General features: G+C 36.9%; 1 protein-coding gene across 9 annotated transcripts in view; it reads left to right on the top strand.

Annotated features, from left to right (window-relative positions):
• Positions 1-25,205, top strand: part of NCOA1 (nuclear receptor coactivator 1) — a 241,787-nt gene that overhangs the window by 141,118 nt on the left and 75,464 nt on the right. For 8 of the 9 annotated variants that reach the window (XM_034659818.1, XM_034659815.1, XM_034659816.1 and 5 more), the window contains 4 exons: positions 1,178-1,283; positions 8,320-8,486; positions 15,152-15,249; positions 23,972-24,149. In XM_034659818.1, the coding sequence (XP_034515709.1) occupies positions 1,195-1,283; positions 8,320-8,486; positions 15,152-15,249; positions 23,972-24,149 (532 nt within the window). In that variant the 5' untranslated portion in view covers positions 1,178-1,194. Of the gene's footprint in view, positions 1-1,177; positions 1,284-8,319; positions 8,487-15,151; positions 15,250-23,971; positions 24,150-25,205 lie in introns of those variants that run through there. The other variant, XM_034659822.1, reaches the window with a different exon arrangement.

Here is a 25,205-nt window from a genome sequence, read left to right as displayed (position 1 = left end):
TTGTGTTCCCTCTCTCGCTGGCTGTCTCTATCTCTGTTGAATAAATAAATAAAATCTTTAAGAAAAAAAAAGAATTTTAGGTACTGTTTATACACTGAAAGGGGGAAATGACAGTCTTTGTATTGAGAAAGGACTAGAGACAGAGTAAGTTGTAGGACTAGAGGAAAAGGATTTACTCAGATATATTCATTAAAACCATGTGAGTGATTCTCATGGATCTCAGCGTTCTTAATAAGAAACTTTATAAGCACAGCTGCCATTGCTGTGGTTGAATAATTTTATAATTTAAGGAAAAGTTAAAGGTTTTTCCCATTTAACAAAAATTTTATTTCCTTTTGCAAGGGTAAATGGAGTGAAAGGGAATGGAGGAGGTGTGTTGTTTGGGACTACTAGAATACAAAAGGTAGTAATAAACATAAGGCCAGGAATAGGATTCTGAGTGCCATCAGGGATTCTACAGAGACTAGTGGTTGATAGGGACAGGTCAGAAGGGATCTGTAAGTGCAGTCACTAACTGGCACAACATGTGAGAGAGAGACCTGGCTGGCATGCTCGGGGAAATGACTTTGTGTTCTCTGGCATCTATACCAAGATCCTAACATAGACTAAACATTTGATCTTTGTCGCCTGACTACATAGACACAAGGTTAGGAGTATAGAATTCAAAGTTGGTAAGTACCAAATCTAGTTCATCGCTTTAACTTTAATTATATATGTATTATTTATTTTGTTAGCAATATAAAATCCCAAACCTTATGAGTAAAAGTTGTTTAAAGTTCTTTTCAGTGTATAATCTAAAATAAACATAAAAAATTAATTTCTCTGACTCCCAGTTATACATTGTTTTTACATTTACATCTGAAAGTGATTTTTTTCACTGAAAAAAAAAATTCAGTATCTACTTCATTATTCTAACAATACTTTCATCCTAATTGACCTTTATGATTTCATAAGATCTTATTAATTTTGTTTTACAGATACAGAAAGAAAGTTTTTAGTAACTAGCTGATGACTCTGTGCTTTTGTATAGAAATAGTTGCTTTTATGATGGCTGTAATTAGCTATTCATTGAGAGACTGCAGTGTTTAGATATCTTCCAACATAAGGGAGCTTCCTACTCCCCTATGGTTAGAAAGTTCACCAGGGTAGATTTCTTATAGTTGTCCTTCCTTTTTAGGTGTGAAGTTTTTCAACATGAGTGGCCTCGGGGACAGTTCATCCGACCCTGCTAACCCAGACTCACATAAGAGGAAAGGATCACCATGTGACACACTGGCATCAAGGTGGGAACACTCTTGTCTTAGTCTGTATCTGAGAGAGCTTCTTTATCATCTCCATTGACACTTTAGAGCCCTTGTTTCATCTACTCCAAGTTTACTGGTCTTCTTTGAGTCCCTTAAACTCACATGTTCTCTTGCTTCCCCAGGGCCTTTGCACATGCTGCTCCCTTAATCCAGCTTGCTCCCTCTAGATCTCCTGTAGTTAACACCTGTATGTTCTCCAGATGCCAGCTTAGACATTGCCACTTTAAAAGAAGCCTTCTCTTACTTCCATAATTATTATTTTAAATCTCCCTCATTCATGTATCTGTCTCACATGTATGTTTATAGCTCTGCTCCATAATTTCGGGTTTTTACTAGTTAATGGGATTATTTCACAAATCCCGGGCTTCTCCACTACACACTTAGGCTGCCATTTGGTAAGGACCTTGTCTTTCTTACCATTTTACCCCTGATTTGTAGCATAGTATTTGGGTTATATATAGTAAGGACATAGTAAATATTTGTCAAGTGAATAAATAAATCCATTGTACATCTTTAATTGCTGTCTTAGAACATTATGGTCTTAGTAGAAGAAAGAAATATATTGCTATAATATTAGGATTTTAAAGAATGCCTATTTGTGAAATTAAATACTTGTATATTATAAGGAATATGATCATCTTAAATAGCCTAAAAGGAGACTAACAAATGCCAGATGGAGAAGGAATCTTAATCACATCAAAAGAGCAGCTGCCGACCTGAGAGGAGAAGAGTGGGGATCCATTCACCTTCTAGGATCTAGAGCAAGCGTTCTCACACTTTCACTCTATTGACATTGTCAGCCAGATAATTCTTTGTTGTGGGACGCCATCCCATATATTGTAGGGTGTTTAGCAATGTCCCTGGCTTTCACGCACTAGAGGCCAGTAGCATCTTTATATCAGTTACAATAACCAAAATGTCACAGCAGTTGTGATTACCAAAAATATCTTCAGACATTATCAAATGTTTGTCAATATTTCCCAAGGATGGGGAAAGCAATATGGCCCCAGTTGATAATCACTGATCTAAAGATTGAAGTGGCAGAAGACTTATCACTGGATTACACGCTTCTTTCACATGGGATTGGGGGGGGAGGAGAGGATTTTAATAGAAGAGTGAGTGCCAGGGCTCCAGGGTGGAGAGAGAAAAGTTAATCAGTTCAGAGAACTGTTACAGAGAGGTCATAACCTAGGTACTCAGAACTACAGGTAAGTGTCCATATGCTCAGAGGAATGTTGATATCAAGATACAATCCAGATTTGTGTTGTCAGAGTTAATATTCTTATATGTATATAAAGTCGGTCCTTTTCAAAGGAAAACTTAAGAATAAATAATTAGAACTATATTTTTTAGATTTAATTTTTTATTTGTGGGAATTTTTTAAATCTATAAAAATAGAGAGACTAAGAAACTGTATACCCATCACAATACCCATTGTTCATATTTTTCGGTATTACTAGTATTTTGTTAACATTTTATCATATTTGCATAGTCTTGTTTGAATAAAAGTAGTAAAATGATTAATGATTAAATTGATCTGTCTGCAATTAATCTGTCCATTTTTAATAATTATGTATAAGGATTAGTGAGTAATATAGAATTTTTATAAATACATATTGTACAATGCTGTATACTATTTATATTTTTCTATAAGATATTCTTTTCAGCATGCATCTTGAGATATAAATACATATAGATTCAGTCCTATCACTTTTTTTAAGTTATTTTTTTATTATTACTGACATATAATTGACATATAACATTGTATAAGTTCAGGATGTACAGTGTGTTGGTTTGATACATTTATACATTACCTTCTGTGTAGTGTTAGCTAATACCTCTACCACCTCCCACAGTTGTTAAGTTCTCTTTGTGGTGAGAACAATTAAGAACTAGTCTCTTAGCAACTTTGAAGTTTGTAACACAACGTTGTTGACTATAATACAATTTTTGATTAAATATTGTATTACAGGAATGTACCCCATTTGAAAAATCCATTTCACTACAGAGAGACATTCCCTGTAGATAAACACCCTTTTTGTTAGAATTTTTTGCTCTTACCTCTAGCACTGCAGTGAACATGCTCGTACACACCTCCTACTTTAAATGTAAGAGTTCCTTTAGGATCTGTGTACATTTTATGTTAACTAGGTAACTATCACATTGCTTTTCGAATAGCAAGCATTGAGAGTTTTTTTCTCATATCCTTACCCACACTATTCTCTCCTCACTTTGACTCTTTGCCTGTCTGACGAGTGTGGGATTACAGTTTTAAGTATATTTCACCGATCACTAGATAAATTGATCATGATTTTTGTTTTCCTCTTCTGTGATTTTTCTGGTTATATCTTCCTGCTAGGGTGTTTGTCCTTTTCCTTTTTATTTGTAAGAGTTATTTTTAATTTTCTGGGTACTACTCTTTTTTGCTTATATTTGATGCAGATATCTTCTCCCAGTCTGTTTAACTCTGTTTTTGAAATCTGTTCATGTATCTTGGAACCTTCAGTTTTCATGTATCAAGCTCTTGGGCAGGACGGGTCTTTTTAAAGAATTTTTTCCCCTCTACTTCAAGGCCTTAACTGTATTTTTGCATATTTTCTTTTAATACATATTTAGAGTTTTAATTAATCTGGAATTTATTTTTGTGTATGATATAATTTTATTTTTTCCCACGTAGAACACAAGTATTATGACCCTATCCTTTCCTTGCTTTCCTGCTGTTATCTTTATCATGGATCAGGTTCCTGAAGAAAAAGATAGGGATCTGGTTCTGAACTTTCTTATGACAATTATTTTGATCTCTGAAGGGGCAAGTCACTCTTCCTTGTCATTTTTCAAAATTGTTTTCCCTGTTCTAACCCTTTACCTTTCCATTCAGATTTTTAAATCAGTTTTTTAAGCTTCCCCTGGAAAAAAAAATACTCCTGGGATTTGGATTAGAGTTTCATTTACTTTTATAGATTAAATTGGGAGAGAAATGACATTTTTATTTTCTAGACTCCAGATTCCAGAGTGTTCTTCTTTATGAATATAAAGGCTATTCGCTTATTCAAGTCTTCACTGTTCTTAAGTAATAGTTTATCATTTTCCCCTTGGAACAGCTACCCCATCTTTAGTTAGATATATTTCAGGCTACCACCAACTTTTTATTGCTTTTAGAAATGGTATCATTTTGTCTCTTGTACCTTCTAATTGGCAATTTTTAATATACAGGAATACTAATGATTTGGGATTATTGGTCTCATGTGCATGTGCATCCATTGTTCTGAACTTTCTTACTTGTTTTATGGTTTATCTGTAGGTCTTTGATTTTTTTGTGCGAAGATAATCATGTTATTACAAATATCAAAAATTTAATATATTTTTCTCTTCTTAGATGCTTTAAAGATAATCCTCATATGTTTGTAAGGATAATCCTTATCTTTGTATGTTTGCTTTCAAAATGTTTGAGAACATTTCCTCCTTCAGGTTTATAAGTGTAGGCTTTAGTTTCAATTGATCTTTTCAATACGGTAAACCAAAACTTTGTGCTTTTGAAACTGATTGAGTTTGCACATGAATACCACCTTGTCATGTTTCTTTTGGTTTTCTTATCATCTGCTGTCTCTTTAAACAGATTGTGAACTCATTAATCATAAAGAGCATATGTTAGACTTCAGGGTATTGCCAGCCCTGTCCACAAGAGCCCTGATAGAGTTTCTTAGTAATTGCGTGGTGGGGTGAGATGTCTCGTATCTCCTCCTATTACCTCTTCTCCATTCCTTAACTGTGCTGGAGAATGGGGATTAAAATGCTGGTCTCAGAATGGTGGGTAGCTGTGCCTTGTGCTTGTGTAACATTTCTAATTCAGCTCAACAAGTGCTTTATTAAGTGCCTACTATTCAACCAGGACGGCGTGAATGATGTTAGTAAGGATGTAAGTGAAATGAGACATGTTTTCTATCTTTGGGCAGCTTACGAATCTGGTCATGCTATGCATTCTTCTTCTGAAACCCTTCTGGGCTTCCTCTTACCCTGAAAATAAATGTTCATAGCCAAAATGATGATGATAGATAACATTTATTGAACTAATAGCCGGGAACTCTGCCAAGCATTTTGCACATATCATCTTTTTTAATCCTCACAAAATTCTGGGAGATAATTAATGTCATCATCCCTGCTTTGCAGATAAAGAAATTGAAGCTTAGAGAAGTCAAATTGCTATTAAGTAACTTGCCCAGCGTTACATAGCTAATAAATGACGGAAGAAGTTTGAACTTGTGCTTTTAAGCAGTGTACCATGCTCTTTATCATGGTGTATGCAAGAGCCCTCATGACCCGGCCTGGAATTCATCTCTTGCTCTTTTGTTTCTTATTTATAGTTCAGCCATACTGAACTACTTACAGGTCCTTTAACTTGACGTTTTCATTCCCATTTTATACCTTTGGAAAAGCTGGGTGTGTTTGTCTGCCTCCCTCACTCTGAAACCAATCCCTGTCTACCACTAGGTAGGGACACCTGGTTCTCTAGGTCTAGGTGCTATCTCTGTGAGCTTTTGTAGTATTACAGTCTTGTCGCTCTAATGGCTCCTTTCCTTTATCTCACCCTAATTGAGACTACATCTCATTTGCCCCTGGGTCCCCAGGACATAGTACACGGTTATCTGGCACGTAATAAGCAGAAGAGCATTTGTTGAAAAAGCTAGTAAGTTGAAAACAAAAGATACATGAGGAGTTAATTCATAGCATTATTAACCAGCATGTGTGCAGTATCAGTGGAAGTCCTTTGGGCTGGTGAGGCGAAATATAAGTGGCCCCGAGTAAGAAAGGAAGCCTACTTTTCTATTAAGGTAGAATTTTTTTTGTCACATCCGCCCCTTCTTCAGTTTTGACTTTATTGAATATATCTGCTCTCATTTTCTGTCCTTGCTTATTAGTTACTTCATTTCATGGTGATTTTCCTAGTCTCATTCTTCAGTCATTTTATAGACACCTCAACATTTCATTGGTTTTTAGCTTCTTGCTTCCTCTGTCACCTCTCTATCTTGCCACTCTGTCACTTTCTTTTACTCTGCAGTGGTGTCAGGTACTTCAGTTTTACATAAAATTTAACGTCAAAAACAGATTTGGGAGTTCCACCACATGAATCCAATTTACTCATGTTGGAATTTAAATCCCTAGATTTAAACAGATCATGCTTTAGACTGAATCTACAAAGTAAGTCTAGTATGAATTAAGTTCTCTAAGGTAAAATCATGTGTCCTCTAAAACACTATCAAGGTTGCAGAGATGGAGTTCTCTGAAACCTTGCATATATCAAAATGTATGTTACTTATTTTCTTCATGTTTTCAGTGCCTTGGTATGAAATTTGTCAAAATATCTTATTACACGTACTTTCTGCAGAAACTGTAAGATAAAGTTTTACTAAGTAAAATGAGACTAATAACTCAATAATGAAAGGTTTTAAACATAAGGCAATGTGATTGTTATAGTTTTAAAATTTGGTTTTGTTTTGGGATGTGTATGTAGTATTTTGATTTACGTAGTTAAATGCAGTTGATTGGTTGACTCGTTTCTTTCCAACTTGCTGTATTGTTAGGGAAATATTGCTTTTATAGTTTTTTTTTATGGAAAGCAAGTGGTATTTTAATAGTTGCCGATTATGAGCTTTTTAAAAAGCAACTGTTCTTTCCCTCTTTTCACCTCTTTTTTCCTACCACTTTTCTACCATTATACCAGATGATTTGGGTTGCTGCTTATAAAACAAAGAGCTATCTGTCACTAGTCTTTCTTATTATGTTAATTTGATAATGGAAAAATTCATTTCAAAGTAAACTTCACTGTCTTTATATGTATTACATAAAGCAAGTTGCCTGATGATTTGGCTAATTAAACCAGAAGTAAAAACTGGAAAACAAAAGTGAACAATATTCATTCAGTACATTTGAATGAATATAAAGTGCTAGCTGTTTGCACTATTATCCTTTGTTCTCGTTATTTTGTTTCAAGATAAATCAAAATTGATTTTATTTCTTACATTTTGAGAACTTATAAATAGATGTCTTCTCTATTTTTTAGAACAAAGTTGTATACAAAAAACCTTGTTCTCCATACCTTTGTCTCTCTAATGATTGATTTTTTATTCTTCTTATTCCAGTTTTTGGATGGATACTCTTTTCTTTTTGATGAGGACCAACTAATGGTCTAATCATTGTAAGAATCAAGAGTTTATCAGATTTCTATAAGTAGCAAAAAAAATTAAGAAAGTTTATCAGATTTCCAGGTATAACTTACTTATAGTATAGTCTCCCCTGCTTAATTCATAACAAAGTTGTTTGAAAATTCAGATTTTCTATTTCAAAGAGTTATTATTTAGAACGTAAAGTAAATTCCAAATGCAAATTGTATATGTACTTACTGTCTGCTTCCTCTTAACATCTAACATTCGTTAGCTGTTTGAAATATTTGATGTATTACATCATGAAGAAATTTACATCATGAAGAAATACATCTGTGATGGCAGTCATTCTTTTTTTTATTAATAATATTTTTTATTATATTATGTTAGTCACCATACAGTACATCCCTAGTTTTTGATGTAAAGTTCCATGATTCATTACTCGCATATAACACCCAGTGCACCATGCAATACGTGCTCTCCTTAACACCCATCACCAGCCTATCCCAATCCCCCACCCCCCTCCCCTCTGAAGCCCTCAGTTTGTTTCCCAGAGTCCATAGTTTCTTATGGCAGTCATTCTTTTTATGTATTTTGGCCAGAATTGTTTTCTGTTCTTTGGTATTTTATAGTATCTATTTTTCAGATGTGAATTTAGATGTTTTCAAAATCTGACTTTATATTCTGTATAAAATTACGGATCTCTATAAGTATGTAAATATTAAGTACTTGAACAGAGAAGTAAGTACGTTGGTAGAAATGTACACTAACTGGTTTTTCTTTGTGTAACAGCACTGAAAAGAGAAGTAAGTACGTTGGTAGAAATGTACACTAACTGGTTTTTCTTTGTGTAACAGCACTGAAAAGAGGCGCAGGGAGCAAGAAAATAAATATTTAGAAGAGCTAGCTGAGTTACTGTCTGCCAACATCAGTGACATTGACAGTTTGAGTGTAAAGCCAGACAAATGCAAGATTTTGAAGAAGACAGTCGATCAGATACAGCTAATGAAGAGAATGGAACAAGGTAAACAAAACAAAACCCATAGCTGTGTGCTTTGTTGTGAAGACCTTTATAATATATGATTTTATTTTTTTATTATTAAGAGATTGCATTGAATTTCATAATTTTATTAAATATTTTCATTTAGATGGTCTTTATTTTAGAAAGTGAATCTGAGAGCCTTCTTGTTACAACAAAGCTTATTAATTTAACTTGAACACTTGTTGCCTTAGAAGGTTATGGAACCTGGTATGCTAGGGGATTGAGTCAAGAGATACAAGTTGTGGTGTCAGACCTGAAGCTATGGCATCGTGTTAAAAGACAGCAGCTCAGTTGTAGGAAAATCCTTCCATCTGAGTGATAAGCTGGTCTCTGCCTGGGCTCTGGGTGTGGGAAACAGTCACCTATGAGAGGACCCTGATTTTTTTTTTTTATGATTTGTGTTTATACTATCCATATTTACTGAGGACCCCACACCACAAAACCCCTGGCAAAGAATTAAAGTAGATACAAAGGCAGAGCACTTTGGAGGAAAACTCCCACACCTGGTCCCAGGGCATTCCCAAAGAAAAGGTGCTTCTGAGGGTGATTTTTTGCTAAAAATTTATGTAACATATGAGGAAATAATCTACAGTAAGTGGGAGCACAAATAATACAGAGAAGGAATAGACCCAAAAGAACTTCAGATTAAGAACAGCAATGTGAAAAGATTATAAACAAATATATTTATAGTGATTAAATTGATAGCATTTTAATATTTTATAAGCTGGATGTAAGACTCTATAAGTATAGACTTACAGACACATGTAGACTCTTACAGACTTATGGACTATAAGTTGATAGTTTAGTGGCAGCCGATTGAGCAGAGGGGAGAAACTGGTATTTTTAAGTCTGCAAAGGGGAGAGCCAGTAAGAGCCTATATGTCTCCTTACTGCTTGGTCTCAAACCCTGACAGCCTGACTCATATCCCCTAAGTCCAAGGTGGGAGGACTTTCCTGGGGACACTGAGCAGTCCAAAGGAAAAGACAATAGACACTGACCATTGGGAGTGACCCTACATGGCAAAATCAGTTCCCTGTCTTGCCCCCTCTATTCACAGAGCTGCCAGTCAGCATTTTAGTACCTCACTCTTTAATATGAATAAAAATCCAGATATTTGAGGAAAGGCTATAATCAAGCAAACAGAAAAAGGAATGGCACCAATCAAGCAAACAGAAAAAACGGAGCTCAGAGAAAGCAGAGACAATGCAGGGAGCAGAAGAAAACTTAAAACCATCCAACAGTCCCTCAGAGACATAAAGGAAGATAGTTCATCTATGAAATGATAATAAGATGCTATAAAATAAAACATTCAGAACACCAAATAACTTTTGGTGCTTAAAATCAGGATAGCTGAAATAAACTTTACCTCTTTACCTTGTTTACTACTCTTTGCTTACTCATACCCTCTGCCTAACCATTCTGGACATTCTCTGCCTCAAGTATTTGTATGTTCTGTTCCATTTGTCTGGAATATTCTTTCCCAGGTATATACAAGGCTCACTCCCTCACCTCTTTTATGTCTTTGTTCAAATACTTCTTCTCGATGAACTTGTCCATAACTATCCTAATACACGCACACCTCTACAGCTTCCTTGATTTATTTTCCCCACAGTGTTTTTTGCATCTATGTATTACATGTGTTATTTGTTTATTGTCTGCCTACTCCCACTAGAGCTCCATGAGGGTAAGGATTTTTGTTTGTTCATCATTGTGTCCTCAATACCTAAAACAGTTCTTGGTTACATAGTACACTTTCAGTGAGTATTTGTTGAAAAATAGATGAAGGGTTGAAAGATAATGTGAAGAAATCCCTTAGAAAGTAAAATAAAAAGGTAAGCGGTGGAGAACAAGGGAAAGATTGAAATATATGGGATTCATTCAGGAGGTGAAACATACGATCAATTACAGAGAAAGAGAACAAACCAAATAGAGGGAAGAAATTATAAGAGTAATAATACAAAAACAAAACAGTACACTTCTCAGAATTAGAGAGATGTGGGTTTCTAGATTGAAAGCACTCGTATAGTGCCCAGCATAGTGAATAAAAAAGGAGAAAAAACCAATGCACACCAATGCACAATTTTCAGACACTAGAAGAAAAAATGAGAGAGAGATAAAAAATAGGCACACACTAGATTCAGAATGTATCCAGATTTCTGAATAACAGGACTGAAAAATGAGAATTCTAAAACTCGAGTTCTGTGTGCATCCAAATGAAGTATGAGTGCAAAATAAAGACATTTTCAGACATTCAAAGCCTCAGTTGAAAAGTTATCTTTTTTCAGAAATACTTATCAAGGGGCGCCTGTGGCACAGCAGTTAAGCATCTGCCTTCGGCTCAGGGCGTGATCCCGGCATTACGGGATCGAGCCCCACATCAGGCTTCTCCGCTATGAGCCTGCTTCTTCCTCTCCCACTCCCCCTGCTTGTGTTCCCTCTCTCGCTGGCTGTCTCTATCTCTGTCAAATAAATAAATAAAATCTTTAAAAAAAAAAAAGAAAAAAGAAATACTTATCAAAACCAAGGTAGTAAACCAAGAAAGAAAGGCATAAGATCTTAATGCAGGGAAACCATGGAGTCTTAACAGAAGAAAGGTAGAAGGAGACCCAGGATTACAGTTGTGCATCAACTTAAAAACATAGCCATTCCCAGTTGGAGCAGGTGGATAGGGGTCTTCAGGAGGAATATTTCCATAGGAAAAAAATGGAACAGAGTATCTGATGACTGACCAAATTGAGAAGAATTTTTCAGCTCTTCGGGATAGTTTAGAGATGAGTTAAACTAAAAAAAAAAAAAAAAAAAAACTAAAACACAAAATATAAGAAACATAAATTGTAGCACACACCTTGGCTCATTTGTGAAGTATATTTATGTAGCCACAGTAACATTAAATACTGATTGCTCTAAAAATTGTTGTAACTGTATTGGGAGGATGGAAGGAGAGAGAAATGTGTGTATAGAAGGTTGATGTAATTAAGTTCAAGTTTTACTTTTCATGATAGCACATCAATAATGTCTGTCATGTACATAATCAAGATATAGCAAATAAACATGTTATTGAGAAATACAGGATGTATTTGTTAGGCTATAGGCTAGGCTACTGTTAGAAGAGACCCAAAGTACAGTGGCTTTAACAAGATTATGTAGGTATGTGTCAGAGGTTGTGATTCCTTCTGTCTTTTTTGCTGTGCCATTCCTAGTGTGTTGCCATCACCCCTGTGGTCAAACATGGCTTACCTGTCCATATCCCAGCTGACAGGAACGGGGAAGAAGAAAATGGGAAGACATGTTTCTTTCCTTTTAAGAATAAGACACAGGGGCGCCTGGGTGGTGCAGTCGTTAAGCGTCTGCCCTTGGCTCAGGGCGTGATCCCAGCGTTCTGGGATCGAGCCCCACATCAGGCTCCTCTGCTATGAGCCTGCTTCTTCCTCTCCCACTCCCCCTTCTTGTGTTCGCTCTCTCGCTGGCTGTCTCTGTCAAATAAATAAATAAAATCTTAAAAAAAAAAAAAAAAAAAGGATAAGACCCAGAAATTGCATGTCATTTTGTTCACATTCCTTAAGCCAGAAAATAGGTCCCATAGCCACTCTTGCCTTAGGATTTGTCTAAAATTTTAGATGTTTTGCTTTTTGCACAGTTATTTAATTTACTTGAACTTGATGGTTTATGTTTTTTTGCAAACTAATGTTTAAAAACAAAAACTTGGGGCGCCTGGGTGGCACAGCGGTTAAGTGTCTGCCTTCGGCTCAGGGTGTGATCCCGGCGTTATGGGATCGAGCCCCACATCAGGCTCCTCTGCTATGAGCCTGCTTCTTCCTCTCCCACTCCCCCTGCTTNAAAAAATAAATAAATAAAAAATAAAAATAAAATATAAAAACAAAAACTTGTTTTAATGTCATAAACATATGAATTGATGAAGGAAGTACATCTTAGAACTAAATGAGAAACTTTTATAACCATAATAATAAAAAGATAAATAATCCAATTTAAAAATGGGCAAAGGCTCTGAATAGACATTTCTCCAAAGACATATAAATAACTAATAAGCACAGGAAAAATATGCTCAATATCATTAGCCATCAGAGAAATTCATATCAAAACCACAATGAGATACTAGGATGGCTATGATCAAAGAGACAGATAACAAGTGTTGGTAAGGATGGGAGAAATTGGAACCCCCATACGCTGCTGGTAATGATATAAAATAAAATTGTGCAGGGGCACCTGGGTGGCTAAGTCGTTGAGCATCTGTCTTCAGCTCAGGGCGTGAGCTCAGGGTCCTGGGATCGAGCCCTGCATCGGGCTCCCTGCTCTGCTGAGAAGCTTGCTTCTTCCTCTCCCACTCCCCCTGCTTGTGTTCCCTCTCTCACTGGCTGTCTCTCTGGCTGTCAAATAAATAAATAAAATCTTTTTTAAAAAATTGTGCAGCCACTTTGGAAAACAGTCCAGTAGTTCCCCAAAATGTTAAACATAGAGTTACCATATTGTCCAGCAATTCCATTTGTAGGTATAAATCGAAGACAAATGGAAACCTACTTCCACATGAAAGCTTGCACACAGATGTTCATAATATCATTCATAAATATCTGAAAAGTGGAAACAACCCATATATCTTATCACCTGATAAGTCAAATGAGGTATACTTACACAGTGGAATATTATTTGGCAACAGAAAGGAATTAAGTACTGACAAATGCTTCAATATGGATGAACCTTGAAAACAAGGTAAGCAAAAGAAGCCAGTCACAAAGAACCACACATTGTATGATTCTGTTTATATAAAATGTCCAGAATAGGCAAATCCATAGAAACAGAAAGTAGATTGGTGGTTGCCTAGGGCTTGGGAGTTTTGGGAAAATGGGGAGTGACCTAAAGGGCACGAGGTTTCTTTTTTGGGGTGATGAATATGTTCTAAAATTTATTGTGATGGTGGTTGCACAACTGTGAGTATACTAAAAACCATTGCATTGTATGCTTTAAATGCATGAATGGTATGCTATGTGAATTGTAGCTCAGTAAAGCTGTTATTATAAATACTACATAAGATGACATTTTACACCCATTAGATTCACAAAAATTAAAAAAAAATTGTGACATCAGTTGCCAGTGAGGATGCAGAAAGACAAAACCCTTGAACATTACTCATGGTACATTCTCTGAGCAATCTGTCAAACTTAGCACTTTTTCAAAAAAGATTTAATTTATTTGAGAGAGAGCGGGCACGAGAGAGCACAAGTAGGGGGTGGAGGGATAGAGGGAGAAGCAGACTCCCTGCTGAACAAGGAGCCCAACGCAGGGCTCGATCTCAGGACCCTGAGATCATGACCTGAGTCAAAGGCAGAGGCTTAACCGGCTGAGCCACCCAGGTGCCCCAAACTTAATAATGTTGAAAATGCACAGACCCTATATTATCCAACAACTTCACTTCTAGTATTTACCCTAAAGAAACTGTCACACGTGTACAAAAGAGGAAATACTGAAAATAGTTTATTACAGCACTGTATGTGGTGGTCAAAGGACTGTCAATAGTGGACTAGTAAGTCTAACTGAGTTATTCATATGATATAATACTCTATCACAGTTCAAATGAATGAATCAAATCTGTATCAGTGTGCTTAAATTTCAGACATAATACTGAATGGCAAAAGTAAGTTGGAAAAGTCTCTATATTTATGTAAACTTTAAAACACAAAACGGTAATATATTATTCATGAAATCATACATGTGTACTTAAATAATAAAAACAGGCTTAGAAATTATTACGCTGGCCTCAGAATACTGATTAGTTCTGAAAAGGGACAGAGTAGGAATGGTGGAAGAGCATTAGTACTATGTGCAGCATTTTATTTTTTAAAAAGGAAGGACCTGAAGCAAATGTTAACATCTGTGAAAAATGAACAGTGGCTATGTGAACGTATGCTATGTCATTTTCTGTATTTTTTTAGAATATATGAAATAGTTCATATTTTAAAGTGAAAAAAATGAGTCTCTATATTCAATAATACCACATTTGGTTTTTGGCTGACTAACTAACTAGTTTGACAGATTGGAAACTTATTTAAGTATGGTGCTGTTTTAAGATGATGGATGGCTTTTTCAACATCATTGCACAAAAGAATTCCAGATCATTTAGCGGTTAAGGGTTATCAGTCAGATCACCATGACATGAATGTGAAAGGTTAGCTAATTCATGCGGGCTCACGAAAGGAAAAAGCATTTGTTCACTCTTTATTCAATGGCAATTGATCAAATCAGAAAGGGATAAAGAAAAATGGAGGAAATCATCATTCTTCTACAATTTAGTCATTTCTTAAAAACTTCAGTGTAGACTTTTTCGAAAGCCTGTGTATTTATACCATTTTTCCCATTGTTGGAACACTGCACTTAATAGGTCAGAATTCACATTCTCCTGCTGCCACTTATTAGTTATATGATTTGTGACACTTTACTCAACCTTTGTGACCCTCAATTTTGTCATCCATAAAATGAGTATAATTAAGATTAAACAATACTATTAATAAACATGACCTAGATAGGAGATAAATGTTATTTGAATCTTAAATCAGGTGAATCTATTTCTTCACAAACTTGCCATCATGGAAATGCACCCTTTTTGGATGTGTGACTTTTTGTTTCTTTATTATAGAGAAATCCACAACTGATGATGAAGTGCAGAAGTCAGACATCTCATCCAGCAGTCAGGGGGTGATAGAAAAGGAATCCCTGGGACCTCTTCTGTTGGAGGTAGCTGTTCTCAGAGTCACAGAGTGATCCAAATGTTTGGTCTAAGCCAATTTGGTTTTTTCTTTATCTTTTATGTTTTACTTCCAATTAATAAATTATAAAAACAAAGTAAGTTTTAAAAAACCTTTAATAGTTATTTTATTTTGTAACCTATCTGACAGTTGTGGCTATTTCAGAATTAAGTGTGAATGATGAATATGAGGACTTTCACGAAGGCATTCTGTATAGTCAGATGAAAAACTGAAACCTGCTGGATGGCTTTGCCATTTATTTCTGGGGTGGTTGGGACTTGCTGGGAGTATAAAACATTAGAATTACTTAGCTTGCTAGTGCTATCTATATGTCTGAGATAGAATTTCACTTTAAAGTAAGGGATGCCTCACTTTATTGTGGTAGCTGTTTTCCTGAGAAGTTTCCTGACTAAGATTTTTAATTGTTTATGTAAATGCTATCAGAAAACTTACTATTTTAACAACCCTCTATCAAACTTCTTAAAGTGAAGAACTTTTAAACTGGAATTATTTTGTAATTACTGTGTAATTTTCTTCCCAGCTTTTCCTATCTAATCCTCACTCCCTCTGTTCTCAACGCAGATGTTTTGTTTCCAAGCAGGCTCATCACCTTAAGTGCTCCCTCTCATACATGAATGTTTAAGAACATATGTGTATGGACACACTCATTCCCCACAGAGTATGCCTGTCTGTCTCTAGGCCTAGTTTCATTTGTATACCTGTATGTATGTGTACACATACATATATAAATACATATACACACACATACGCTTATATATTTTTAATATATTTTGTGAATATAATAAATTCTCCTTTTCTGGTCCTATTTGAAGGCCCTCCTTTCTGGTGAAGTCTTTCTAACAACTCAGACTTGCACAGGTCTCTTGATTTTCTACCTCCCTTGTGCATTTTTCCCTATTATCCCAACTAATTCCTCTGGTTGTTTTTTTTTTAATTATTACCTATAATTCCCTCTGCCAACACCACTAATGTAGGAGTATTCTGAGAATTCAGTTCGTGCTTTTCTAGCCCCAGAAACTTCTTATATGTTCTTTGCTTTACCTTTTATCTCCATGGAGATGACACCTAAATACGTACTTCTTGCTCTTTACCTACTCTGTTCCTGTGTTTTTAACAGGCTGCTAAATATTTTTTGCTCTCCTAGTAGCAGTTCCCCCCTCAAAATCTAAATTCTTCATTTTCCCTCCATGTGACACAAGCACTTTATTACTTACACTATCGGTCTTAATGGTTTCTATTAAGGGAATGGGCACATATTTTGTAGGATTGTAAAATGTAAAGGACATAGGCCACTGAAACTGGGTAGGAATGACTATCTTCTGAGCACATGCATGCACATGTAACTGGGAGAGGAGAACCAACCACATGTGATAGTCTGATGGTTTTTATTCTTTCCTTTTCATAACCTATTAAATTGATTGCATGACACATGACCATATTTTGGAAACAGTGTTGTAACAATATAGTAAAGATGTTCATAGTAGAATCTAGGTGGTGAACATACCACCAATTCTGACTACAGAGTTCTTTCAACATTGCTGTATTTTGAAATTTTAAAATATAAGCTATTAGAGAAAAATTTGTTAAAGAAAGAAAAGCACTTTTGGTTCATTTCCAACTTCATCTCTTTGCCCTGCTTAGTACCTGTCACTGGCCCACTGCTTGGTTACTCTTGGCCCTTCCTGGAGACCTGATCTGTCCTAGCATTTACTGCCTATCTCCTCTACCCTACAGGATGTTAGTAGGCTAGTTTTTTCATATCTTCTAGCTTTTCTGAGTGGGTTCTCTCTGCCTTCTCAGTGCCCTAAGGTTAAAACTAGCCTCAGGATTCCTTTCAATTCATTAAATATTTTATTAAATTTATTTGCTGCATATAATGTTTTTTGAGATGCTAGTAAGTATAAGGTGTACAGGTTCTTGAGATTTCTGGGGTTCCTATAGGAAAATGGTGATCATTTAAATCCTAGCTTCATCACAGGTTCTTCAGAAACCACAGAGATCAACAAGGACAGTAAGCAGGTTATCAACAAACTGAACACAGCACAACTGGAGACAGTATTACTACTGCTACTTTAATTTATTTAAACATTCATTATTGCTGTGTGAGAGAAGTCCACAACACTTTAACATGAAGTGAAAATGACAGGAAGACATCCATTCGAAGCTACTATAAAAAGAAAACAAAGTAAGAGTTATTTCTTTTAGCCGATGAAATTATTACCCTGAGAACCACAGAGAATCCAAGGAGAGCTGTGACACAACATCGCACGTGAACGAGATATCATCGGGCAAGCATTTTCAAATAGGACAAAACACATCAAATTAGAAATTCCGAAACCTCAGAATAGAAATATATTTAGGTTCTTGACTTCAAGGAGCTCATCGTATTTTTATTTATGAGCTATAGATATGTGAAACAGACTGGAAAATAAAATTACTGACTTTTACAGCCTTCAAAGTTGCGTCCATCAACAACTTTTTCTGTGCCGCCTTCTGTATCCCCCAATCTCGTCCTCATCGCCTTCAACTTTATAGAGTCTAATCCAGGGCAGCTAGGAGAAGTGGTGAAAAGCCACTGTGACACTCCTTGGATTCATTCAGGCTGCAGCCTAGAGCTGCACTATTCAGTAAGCTAGCCACTAGCCACACATGGGTATTCAGAGTTAAATAAAACTAAAAATTCAGTGCTTCAGCCTCACCAGCCACGTTTAACATGCTCAGTGCCCACATGTGGTTAGTGACTACTGTCCTGGACACACAGATACAGAACTTTCTGCAATGACAGGAAGTTCTCTTTGGCAGCATTGGTCTAGAGGGACTTATTTAGATGGAAGATGTGCACATCTACAAAATAACCAAATATCAACCATTCTATGAGGAATTCTCGTCATACAGTTTTCCAGTTATTCCCATCCCTCCCCTTTTAAACATAAAGTAGCATGAGTTAAGAATGAAGATATTGGAGGTAATTTCCTCACATTTAAAGGGAGAGTGGAATTAGACTTTATTTAGTCAACAAATATTTGTTGCTTGATGCATAGTAAGTACTCCTACATTTTTTTTTTATTGTCCTCATTGTCCATTGCTCTCTGCTGTCGAAATTCCTCTGCCTCCTCTTCAAAGCTCTGCATTGTCTGACTCTAGCTCCTTATCTCCCATTGCTTCCCAAGAAAAATTCTGTTTTAGTCATGGAGGTCTCTTACGTCTTGTCGTGCATTCAGGCCTCCTTACCTCACTTTGTGCCATTCCCTACATTGCTGTGTGCCTCTCGACACCATTTACCACCCAATCCCTCTTTCTTAAAACTCTTCCTGTTGCCTCCTTGACAGGCACTGTCTCCTCTCTGGCTACTCCTCAGCCTCTCCTTCAGATTTCTCTTTCATCACCTGCCTCTTAAATGTTAGCATCCTTCAGCGTTCTGGGCTTGGCTCTTTTCCTTTTTGTTATTCTGTGCATACTTCCTGGGCAGTTTCATATACGTCTATGTCTGTGTCCTGTGATGTATTCATGTATGCGTGTGCACATGTAAGTATGTGTAAATTATCATTTGGGTTTCTTGGTTTTCAGGTGACACCAATTCTGACTAAATTTAGCACATGTGAATTTATTGGAGTGCTATTTGGATATCACAGAATGATGCTTGGAAATAAGATGAAACCAAGGCATCTTAAGGAGGCTAGGAAGCAGATACGATACAAATGCTCTCTTAGAAAGACCCGTCTGGGCAGTGCCCTGCTTCTAGAATGAATGCATTCCAGCTATGTTCATTCTTTCTGCAATTCTCCTCAAGGTTCCCATTTAGGTTGGAAGTCTCCCAATAGCCTGATTAAGAATCTCACGAGACCTTATTTAATGGGGAAGAAGTAACTCCCCAAAGGAAATCAGATATTCTTTGGAAGGGAGAGAAGATGATTGTAGTTAAGAACAATAAACAAAAAACCAAATGATACCGTATGTACCTGTAAATTGCAAATGTCTGTCTTTAGCTCAGATCTCTCTTCAGTTTCTCTTTCACTATATCTTGCTGCCTATCTTGCCCATCTAAATGTTGCTTAGTCATTTCAAATATAACATCTTTTTTTTTTTAAGAGAAAGAAAGAGAGAGAGAGTGGGGGCAGGAGAGGCAGAGAGAAGAGAGAATCTTAAGCAGGTTCCATGCCCAGTGTGAACCCAGTGCGGGGCTCAGTCTCACGACTCTGAGATCATGAGCTGGGCCTAAATCAAGTTTGATGCTTAACCCACTGAGCCACGCAGGCGCCCCTCAAATACATTTCTAAAACTAAATTTATAAATCTGTCCTCTTGTCTCCTGCTTAAAAATAGGGGAAAAAACAATGAAGAGTAGATTTCTTTACCCCTTGGTCTCCTTTCTCAGGGAAAGGCACTTATCTACCAGAACCCTTACATCATTAATGAAGGATCACCCCAAATCCTCATTCCCACAGCTGCTAGAGGTCACCAAATACTGTTTGTTCTGCCTGTGTCAAATTCTTTTCTATCACTTCCACTGCCGTTGCCTTAATTCAGGCTCTCTCATTTGAACTAGGGTATCACAATAGCTTTGCAACTGTTCTTGCTTCCAGTCTGCATGACAAACCTACGGCCAGAAGGATCTTTGTAAAAGCCGATCATGTCACTCTTGTGCTTAAAAACATGGCCTTTAAGAAAATGCCCATTGCCTTTAGAATAAATTCCTTATTATTATTATCTTTTTGCTTTTCTTAAAGTTTAGAAAAAACAGTTTACTGTAATATATATCACAAATATAACAAGTTCATACAAGGTGATTTTGTTTTTAATCTTTGAGCTGTTTCCTCTGTTTTGAATGTCCTTTCCACCCCTTATCCACCTGAGTTACTACTCCGTGTCCTTCAAGACTTCGCCCAGGCATAGTGTGGCCTCCTCCCAGGAGTCTGTACCAATGGCAGTCGCTTCTTTACCCATTTCGAGTGCTTCATTCTGTGCATAACCTTTTTGAATTCCTCTTTATACTATAACTATCTGTAATTGTCTTATTCCCTTCAGAGACTATAGAATTGTTGAGAATTGTGTGTTTTTATCTCCAGAATTTTTGTCTGTTACCTGGCATGTAGGTGACAGTGAAGCTTGTGGGGTTGTGTAAAGCCAAGGCCCTTGGCCAGTGTGGACCCCTGCTGTGAGACACTGGGAGGTCAGGAGAGAACCCCCTCAGATTGCTGATGATGTGCTGAATGGATGGACACTTGTTATCATCTGTGCACAGCTCAGTGAAAGACTGGCTGCCAGGGCGTGGAGAAACAGAAAGATTCCTTCCCAGAAGCACACTTGGAAGTTAATTATATGCGCAACATATGAGGGAAACTTGTAGAATAAGAGGGGGTATCAGCAGATTATATTAGTCAGTCATACTTGAGGAAATTAGAGATGTTTGTATATTCATAGAAATAGTCTCAGGGGCGCCTGGGTGGCACAGCGGTTAAGCGTCTGCCTTCGGCTCAGGGCGTGATCGGCGTTATGGGATCGAGCCCCACGTCAGGCTCTTCTGCTATGAGCCTGCTTCTTCCTCTCCCACTCCCCCTGCTTGTGTTCCCTCTCTCACTGGCTGTCTCTATCTCTGTGGAATAAATAAATAAAATCTTAAAAAAAAAAAAATTCTCTTTAAAAAAAANTAAGCAATTTTTATAAATATATATATCATTTGTAATTAAAAAGCAAAAAAAAAAAAAAAAAAGGCATTTCCAGCAAACGACAGGCTGTCTGCATCCCAGAAGTAGGGTCAGCAGGACAACTCTGCAAACATGAGTGAGCCTTTGTCGACGTGTTTTCCAAGCCAGTCTTTTCTGGGGAAGCTCAAAAGAAATATGATGCCCCAGACTTCACAGAGGAAACAAGATGAGTCCATGTAACTGAGGCCAAGCAGAGACCAGGTGAGAGTTCTACACTCCCTGTAAGGCCGATCAGCTGCATATTCCAGAGGCCAGTTACTATAATAACTTCCCAGCCTGGCAGTGAAATCAGGTACAGTCAATGGGAGGAGAACTTGGAGAAGCCCCAGTGTGTCTGTGGAAAGGATACTACAGGGACTCCAGGGCTACTACAACGAAGAACTTTTAAGTCCTTTGGATTTTGTAAATAGTTTAAAAGTAACTACACCGAATAGTCCGGGTGAATCCGTAGGTCTTTCTGGTGCTGGATGCTGAGCCCACCATTGGCTAGTCTTCAGACTGGACAGAGATGATCCCAGAAGTGTGTCTTGTTCTCTCCCATTCCCTCTGCAGGTAACAGGAAACTTCCAGAGATATCCAGAGACAGACATGGAAAGTGAAGAAAGCAAGGGAGAGAATAGCTGTGGCTTTGAGGATAGACAGGGTCACCAGGGAGGCAGAGAGGGAGGAATCAAGAAGGATGCCCTGAAAACTAGGTGGTAAAAGGGAGAAAGTAGTGCTAAAGAGGCTGGGTAGTATCGCCCTGGCAATAGGTTCGCCATGGAACAACCAGGTTTTGCTTGCCTGTCTTTGATGTTAATACTGTTTCTTGCTCTAAACTATGACACTTAGTTATACCCCACTGTTCTTTATTAAACTCTTTTAAGAGACCAAAAATAAAATAAATTAAGTGAAATTCTATTTATTCTGATTCAATTAATAGCTAAGAACAATTTAAATAATTTAGGTCTACTTTTAAAAAATTGATATATCTGTATTTCCATTATTCCTATTTTCACGTAAACTGCAAGGCAAATAATATGTATTGATCACCTGCTATGAAATTTATAGCTAATCTTACTTAAAAAAAAAAACAAAATGAGGGGGCACCTGGGTGGCTCAGTTGTTAAGCATCTGCCTTCGGCTCAGGGCATGATCCCAGAGTCCTGGGATCGAGCCCCACATCAGGCTCCTCCCCTGGGAGCCTGCTTCTTCCTCTCCCACTCCCCCTGCCTGTGTTCCCTCTCTCGCTGGCTATCTCTCTCTGTCAAATAAATAAATAAAATCTTTAAAAAACAAAAACAAAAAACGGTCAGTTAGAAATGAGGGTGCTTTCCTGTGCTCTTCTAAACACGAAATAGGTTAGCAAAAGGTTTATATAGGGGTGAGGTTTTTAGATCATTAATCACATCCCTAGGTTTTTACTGAAATTCCATCTTTGTTGATCTCAAACAGTGATTTTTCCAAAGTAATCAAAAGGTGTTGCATTTTCACATTAAAAAAAAAATGAGTTTAAAGCCCACTGAAACTGGAAGATTTTTGAGCAGGTAAAAAGTCCTGTTTTTAAATTTTTAAACTGAGAAGAGAATTCTTACAAGTAATTTTCATCATTTTGGCAACAAGGTCACAACTATGCTAACATTTCAAAACATGCATTTTCACATACTGTCTCAAGAGTGTAAGTGTCTTTTTGAAAGGCAGTTTACTTCATATTCATTGTTTAAATATTATCTTTACCCTGCAGGGACAATATTAAGTGTGTTTGTTATTTGGAAAACATGTACTAGGTAACTTATTATCACAAGCATTCATCATCATAGAAAACAAATTTGGGACACTTGCCTTTTTAAAAAAGAAAAATGAATAGCCCGTGACATTGTTAGCTCTTCTAAGAATTTTGTCACAGATAACTAGCACACTTACATGTGATACAAAGGATTTCCACGGTCATTTTACATCTTGTTACAAAATCCTATAGATGTTCTACTTTCTAAAGGTCTTGTTTTTACTGCTTGTACATATCCTATAGCAAGTAAACTGCAATATGTTACAATAACTGGAAAGGTTATAAATAAGGAAGGTGCCGCTATCAACCGCTGCATTCTGGATCTTCTCTCGGGATTCTGTGGTTTGTGGTATGTGCCTATCTGGACTGAGTTGAGATATCAGGGTGTCAGTATGGTTTGTTAAGCTTAATTTCTTCTTTATATTTTAGATTACACTATAAATGGAGATTCTAACTTTTTTCCTGCACCTCTAGGATTTAATGCTCCCCTTAGGGCTTATACATTTCCTTTTGAAGTCCCTTAACTCTGTTTCACAGCATAGGAGACCCTCTGATTTGACTCTTGTCCACCTCTCCAAACTTATTTCCTGCCATGAGCCTGTCTTGTGCCATGTACTCCAGCAACTCTAAACTGCTTTTTTGTTCCTTAATGTGCCATGCTGTTCCCTCTGCCTGGAATGTTCTTCCCTCATTCCTTTTCCGCTCCTCCACTGTGTCCTGTAGAACGCAGGTAGGGGTCCGTAAAGAGCCTTTCTTTGTCCCCCACCCCAGCCTCAAGTTAGGTATTTTTCTTTGTGCTCACAGAATATTTGGTGTATGGCTCTGACACTGTATTACTGGTATTTTATTATATTTATGTCTCTCTACCACTGTACCCCAAGTTCTTTGAGGGTAGAGACCGGGTCTTAACCTGTAGTTGAGAGATGTTATGACTGCATGAATATCAATTACCTACTTCACGTCTCCTACCGTAAAGTTTCTCTCCAAGGAGGAAGGTTGATACACTCATTTGTGCCTGCTGTACGTTACTGTACAGTCTGTTTCAAAATCCTGTCCTTCTACAGAAAACATGCAATATTAAATCTTCTATTCAGGCTCCCTTTTTAACTGGACATATATTTCTGATCTCTTTTTCAGAGAAATGTATATGTTTATTTTTCTTTTATTTTTTTAACCTCCTAATCTCTTAATCCTTTTTTATTTTTATTTTTGGCTTTGCAGGCTTTGGATGGATTTTTCTTTGTTGTGAACTGTGAAGGGAGAATTGTATTTGTGTCAGAGAATGTGACCAGCTACTTGGGTTACAATCAGGAGGAATTAATGAATACCAGTGTCTACAGCATATTGCATGTGGGGGATCATGCGGAATTTGTGAAGAATCTGCTCCCAAAATCACTAGGTACAAAGCAATGTGTTTTTTAAAAGAACATGGACTCTATAGCTTTTTTCCATTATATAATTATTATATTTATAATACACAGTATTATTTTAGAATATGTTATAACATATTAAAAATATTTTTAAATTTAATTTCAGCCTGATATGTAAATATGAAGGGAGAATATCATCAGATGGCTGATAGAGAGCATTCCTTCTCTCCTGTTCCTCTTGTTATGCCCTAGTCATGTGACAGTAGTAGGAAGCAGAGCAGTCAGCTGCCTTGCCACTAGAAGCTTCTGCTTGAAATTACCTTTGTTTCTAGTTTTGATTATGTCCAGGAAAGAGATAAACGTATATCCTTGTCATCACCTCACTCAAAAAGAAAAAAAAGGAGGAGGGGAGGGAGGGAAAAATATACTGTCATATTATATATATTATATATATATTAAAATGAACATTTTTGGCTATATGTGGTTTCAACTCAGAAGTTTCAAGTATGGTTGGACAGATTGTTTGCTGACAAAGGAGCTCAGCTGAGAGGACGGATGGGGTCTGATTTCCAACCTCTGTTCCATTTGCTAAACCCTGTGCCTAGTCCTTAGCTTACCTGTGCTCTAAAAGTAAGGGGAGGGCCTTGACCAGAAGTTCTGTGTAACTAAGCCACACATGCAAATCAAATCTTATCTGTAGCTCTTTATTTTCTACATTATTCACTCAATAGAATGGAAGCTTTATTTCTTCTTTGAAAAGAGTAGTGTGTGTTTATATTACCTGGGGGCCTGAAATGATTATTTCTATTAAAATCACCAGTTTGATCTTTGAATTATCAAGGGTTTTTATGTGTTTTGTTATAGAATTTTAGAGTATGAATGACTTGAGAGATAATATAGTGGATTCCTTTATTTTAAAGATGGTCCAAAGATAAAGTAATTAACCCAAACCTCACAGCTAGCTCATAGCAGAACCAAGACACCTTCCTCCAGTATAGGTTTGTTTCTGTGATTTCCTCTTAACAGTTACAGGCTGATGAGATACTAAAAAGGAAGGAGGGTCAGTGAAGATGATAAAGTAAGAA

This window comes from Ailuropoda melanoleuca, chromosome 4 (assembly GCF_002007445.2).
Source record: "Ailuropoda melanoleuca isolate Jingjing chromosome 4, ASM200744v2, whole genome shotgun sequence".
Classification (NCBI taxonomy): domain Eukaryota; kingdom Metazoa; phylum Chordata; class Mammalia; order Carnivora; family Ursidae; genus Ailuropoda; species Ailuropoda melanoleuca.
The sequence above is the reverse complement of the archived record's forward strand: the minus strand, read 5'-3'. Positions and strand labels throughout refer to the sequence as shown.